The sequence below is a fragment of the Xenopus laevis genome, chromosome 4L (assembly GCF_017654675.1).
Source record: "Xenopus laevis strain J_2021 chromosome 4L, Xenopus_laevis_v10.1, whole genome shotgun sequence".
Classification (NCBI taxonomy): Eukaryota; Metazoa; Chordata; class Amphibia; order Anura; family Pipidae; genus Xenopus; species Xenopus laevis.
In genome coordinates, this window is record NC_054377.1 from 118,957,804 (window position 1) to 118,963,401 (window position 5,598).

Genomic DNA, 5,598 nt, shown 5'->3' on the forward strand with positions numbered 1-5,598 from the left:
GTACAACAACAAAACAGTTGTACCATTTGCTCAAACACACCAGTGATTGTTACACTCTTTAACTGAAGACTGATCTTAGAAGTTAATAGTTTCGAGAATATTTAGAACATCCAATGAGTTTTCATTTTGTAAGCCTGTGCTTTTGTACTCTTGGTTACATAGAAATGATCCAGGGCATGTGTTAGTTATAAGACTTTTTGTGGTAGACCCAACTATAGTGAGGATACCCCTTATTCTAAAACAAATACCGGTCTTTGAATCAACTCTTCTTCCCTATTAATAACATTGGCATCAAAGCATTATTGTTTACTGGTCAGGCTGCTAAACTGTCGACCAGAAGGCTACAAGGCCAGAAGGCCATGTCAAATGAGCTCTTTAATCTGCCAACGTTATCTACACTGGGGAGAAAATTCTGATTCTCTTCCTTCCTTCCCAGCATCACTGTGCACTGGCAGCAGGGTCGGACTGGGCTGGTGGGACACCCAGACTCGCTTCCCGTCTGACACCTTGTGTGCTGCCCCCTGACTCCCCCCAGCTCCAATTGCCGCTGTGGGAAAAGGAAACAAGGTACCGTCAGGAAGGGGAAAAAGAGGGATCGGGGAGACCGGGGGTGTGTGTGGGGCCCCCCAGTCTGATACTGACTGGCAGACAAAGCATTGGCCTGAATTTTGGCGTGAAAATGCATACTTTTGTGCTTGGGTGCTGAAATCTGCCTCATCTGTGCACTGGCAGAGAAAACACCTTGGGATATATGTATCAAAAAGTGAAGTTAGAGATCGCCACAGTCCTCTAGCGTGAAATTCCACCACTCTCCATTCATTTCTATGGGATTTTGAAAGGCGTATTTATCAAAGGATGAACTTTCACTTTCACCAATAGATAAATATTCTTTTAAAAAAATCCCAAAGAAATGGAGAATGGTGGAATTTCACTCTGTGAAACTTCACTTTTTGATAAATATACCCCCTTGTGTGACATGGCCCTAAGGGAGTACAGCTTTGCAGTGACCTTTTGTTTAACCCTTGCATTCCTTACTCTTGTTCTTATAAAAGCTACCAAAAGCCACTATTAACGTTATCTCCCACGGGTACACTGCCATTCACTTGATCTGCTAAATGTAATGTACAATGTATTATCACAAACAGCTCAATGTTATACTGGCCTGACAAAATGACACTAGCTGCCAGTTAGTGATAGGGAAAACTTTTTACCACAACTGTGTACACTGCTGGACTGGTTGTAATGATTTACAGAATAAAAACTTTTTGGAAATGTATTGATGCCCCAGTGCTTCCCCCTTTTAACTGCTGCTTTTTGCTAGTGATAATGTGACCCTGCAAATGTTCCCCAAACCATAATATTGAAAGTAACAGTCAGTTTCATGGGCAAAACCCTTTAATGTGACATAAACTGTGTTGCAGACTGCCATCACATACTTTATAAAAGGATTCATCCACAGTAAAAAAACAAACTATCTGGCTCATGTTTCAGTGTTACAGAGACTGTTTTTACACATAATGTGTGGATTCTGCATGGCTCCACCAGATGCACATTAGACTTCTATACACATAACATTGGGGAGGCTCTAAAACAAGCAGGAAAAGACAAATATGGCAGCAAGAGCACATGCTCCTACTTCCCATCATCTATTCTCCTCACATTCCAGCGCCTCCCCCATCCGCCCCAAAAGCTTTGCGTGCACAGCGCGTGATTCCGCTTTCACCCTATAGGAAGGGGCGTAGATACCGGGCGCTGCCTTCGTCAACCAATCAACGACAGCTGTCCACGCGCTGGCTTCGTGCTGTGAAAGCGTCAAGGGCAAAGCTCACCAGTTCGCGCCAGCCTGTGGTCTGGGGTGTAATAATGTGGGTATGAGTCGGGACGTGGGTTTTGTTGCCATAACAATAGGGAGGGACTATACCAGTAACTCGCGTGTCAATGCTTGAATAATACCAGCGCGCCTTTTTTATTCAATTAATAATGTGTCTAAAACCGACGCCGCTAAGGATAAAGTGGTTTCGGGTGTTTTATTTCTTAGTGCTTCGATGAGACGTTTCTAAAAATGAGATGTACCCCTATGTGTATAAATGTGTTGGTAGTTACCTCTTGGTTCTTACAAAGAATGCGGTAAAGCAGAGATTGTGAATAAAAGGTATTATACGTAAAACATAGATACGACGTCATTCATACAGGGATTATTGGAAAAGGCCTTTCATTGGCAATATTGTCTCCCTTCGTGACACTGACACGTTGTTCTGTTGCCCCCGGCCCATGGTATGTAGAAATTCGTACAACGATAATACAATATATGATAATATAGCGAATGGACAACTAGTGCGTGTCATGAATTCTCCCGCACACATTTATATCGCGAAGAGTCTCATTCGGACGGAGCCCAATTAACCCATAAATAAACGTAATGTTATTGTTTGACAGTATAGTCCCTCGAGCGGAGGCATACACAGGCATCAAAAGCGATGAAGGGCTTCGACGCGGACGGATACACGGGGGGCGGAACCACGATTCTATATAAAGGGGCGGTAAATCGCGCGCCACGTCAGTCTGCAGCTTGGGATGAAGGAAGGAACGTAACGTGTGGTCCGAATATAACTAGCGGCTTTTATTTTATTTTAACACGTACTAAAGGTTTGCGAACGCAAGGATTTCTTCACTCCGGCGCCGCAATAACAAGCGGACAGCCATGGCGCTATAGCGGCAGCAGAGGCCTGCGGCTCCCCTCAACACCGGCCAGCGCGAGGCAGCAGCACCCAGCGGCGCTCGCAACACCAGGCTCAGCCATGGCGTAAGTATCTCTATAAGTCTCATGTCGTGATTTACTTAGTGTGTCTCCTGAGATTGCTCTGGCGGCCTGCTTGGAATGCTGGGATATTTATGGTATTCTGTAAAACGGGGCAGGGATGCCTGTGCCAATGTACTGGCTGTGACTCTTCTTATGTGGCTCTTGTCCTTGGCAGGCTCCTGTTTGGCGCCCCCTTGTGTTAACAATGTTTAGTTCATGTTCAATCAGCCTCATCATGTAGCCTCTGCAGTGACAACCTTATATTGGGCCCCACAGCAAGTTCATTTGGGTTACATCCCCCTAAAGCCTATATGTTATATTTTTATGAACCTGTACATTTCTCTTTATTTAGATCCACACAGGGTCCTCTGGATCCCTAAAGCCACAGGCTATGTTTCTCAAACACCCTCTAAGCCAGTTAATATAATTGCAGCAGCAGGCTATGGTCAGCTGCTTTGTAATCTGGGGTGGTGGTTATAGGGTTAAACAGATTTGACCTTTATATACGAGGAACTGCAATGTCAATGTCGGCAGTGGATGGATCAACTTGTTAAATGGGAAATCCTCAAATGTCAACAGCCGGTTTAATTCCTTTCAGAAATTGTTCTGTCTCCTGTTATGGCTTGGGAATTGTTAATGGGGCTGCTATGAAATACGACTCTCCCCAGGCAGATAGACTTGCTCTCTTGACAGCTGTTTTCCTTTGTATGCTCAAGGGAAAATCATCTCCCTTTATTACAATGCACCAGATGGGATTTAAACAGGAATATTTTCTGTATTGCCAGTTAGAGTAACCCCATCTGAGGAAGGTGATTTATTTTGTTCAGGGCATGGTTCGGATGGCTTAGTAGCATCTGCTTAGAGGCGGATAATGCTAAAATGGCATCCTTACCAGGGTGGAGAACAAACCAGATGGTTAACTTGTGAAATGGCTGCTGAGCAGCTTTGTGAATCACTGGGTGTGGGAGGGGCTGAAGGGAAGGTGTCCATATTTGGTCATGAGGAAAGAGCAGGCTTTCTTTCTAAAAGATCATAACCGTACTCAAGTGGAGGAGCACTACACACAACACAACAAGCATACTTTCTTTATAATGTTCATAATGCTTTATAATTTTTTTATCATGCAGGCTTCTCAAGGCATCCCACAGCAGCACTGCTGTTTACGAGAAAGAAAGCTCAGAATCATCATCACCAGTCAAATTTGTAACCCTACAGGAAGATGAGTTTGTTAAGCGAAGAGATGCTGTTGGGGGACTTTCTGTCCCCCTTCAACCAGCCGTTTTTGGCGGCTGAAAAAAGTTTGGGTCTCTTGGAGGATGATGTTGAGGTGCCCGGGTACCTCCTATCGCAAGGGTTCTCCAGTGACAAGGCTAAGGATGGCGTCTCTGACTTGCTGCCTTATGTTGAATCCTTAGGCAGTTTTCATGGTAAGTAAATTGCCTTTAAAATAGTTCAGCGTCCCCACTGTAGATTATAAGTCATGAATGTTTTGAGGCACACCTCATTTTCAGCTACGTCTGGAATAGATTTATTAAAATATTTGTTCAGTGGTTCATGTGCATATTAAGTGTAAAAATTGGCTGTTGGCTGGTCAGAAGTTAGATCATTTGTTGCTTTGTATTCTTAGTCTTCTTTTTTTTCTTTTAATAGGGGACGCCTTCTCCGGCATGGATTGGATGGTGGAAAAGATGGATCTGAAAGAATTTGATTTAGACTCCCTGTTTGGGTTGGAAGATCTGGAATCCACTCTCTCACCAGATGAGCTAACATCCACATTGGAAGACTCGTGTGATTTCCTGGAGGACCCACCTCATACAGCAGTGATTGGTCACTTTGTGCCATCACCAGAACCTGTCTCTCTTCCAGAGTCCCCACTGGATGCTGATCAGGTTGCCCCAGTTAGCCCAGACTTATCAGAGTCTCTCTCCTCAAGCCCAGACCATTCCTTTATCTTGGATTTAGGTAGTGAGGTAGATGTTGCAGAGGACGAGAAAAAGTCCTCTGCAACATATACTCTTAAAATGCTTAAGTGTGAGAAGGAAGATTCCTCTGATAATGATAGTGGAATCAGCATGAGCCCCTCTTACTTGGAATCCCCTCAGCAGAGTCCATCTGTTGCAGAGTGCTATAGTAGTCCTCAATCCTCCCTAGCATCCCCAGTCTCCGAGAGACCCAAACCTTATGATCTTCCCTGTAAGGATAGAGATGTGATGGCAAAGGTGAAAGTAGCTGGAGGGCAGCCCAGAGTAGACAAGAAAAAAAAGAAAATGGAGCAGAACAAAACAGCAGCCACTCGCTACAGACAGAAGAAAAGAGCAGAGCAAGAGGCAATATCTGGAGAGTGCCGAGAACTAGAGGGAAAAAATGATTCCCTTAAAGAAAAGGTAGATTCATTAACAAAAGAGATCCAGTATTTGAAAGATCTAATAGCAGAAGTTCGACAGGCCAAAAGCAAACGAGGAAAAAGTTCTTGAATAGGGAACAAAGCTGGAGCGTGTGTATGTTGTATATAGTTCACTTAACGAATGTTGTGGAATGTGTCTACTTAATAAATTATTTTCTAGTTATTTTTTTGTCATTTGTCTTTATTCATGTAAATTCATTGGGGAGTTTTCTGTGTTTAAAAGAATAGTTCAGCGTGAAAATAAAAAACTGGGTAAATAGGCTGAGCAAAATAAAATGTTTCTAATATAGTTAGGCAAAAATGTAATATATAAAGTCTGGAGTGACTGGATGTCTAACATAATAGCCAGAACACTACTTCCTGCTTTTTAAGTTCTTTAACTCTTGAGTTAGTC

General features: G+C 43.4%; 1 protein-coding gene across 1 annotated transcript; it reads left to right on the top strand.

The window, feature by feature from the left end:
- Positions 1–2,572: 2,572 nt before the first annotated feature.
- Positions 2,573–5,367, top strand: atf4.L (activating transcription factor 4 L homeolog). Its single transcript, NM_001089743.1, is given in 3 exon segments — positions 2,573–2,803; positions 3,928–4,227; positions 4,451–5,367. Coding segments are annotated over 2 exon segments (1,011 nt in total). The 5' UTR covers positions 2,573–2,803; positions 3,928–4,040; the 3' UTR covers positions 5,275–5,367.
- Positions 5,368–5,598: the final 231 nt, after the last annotated feature.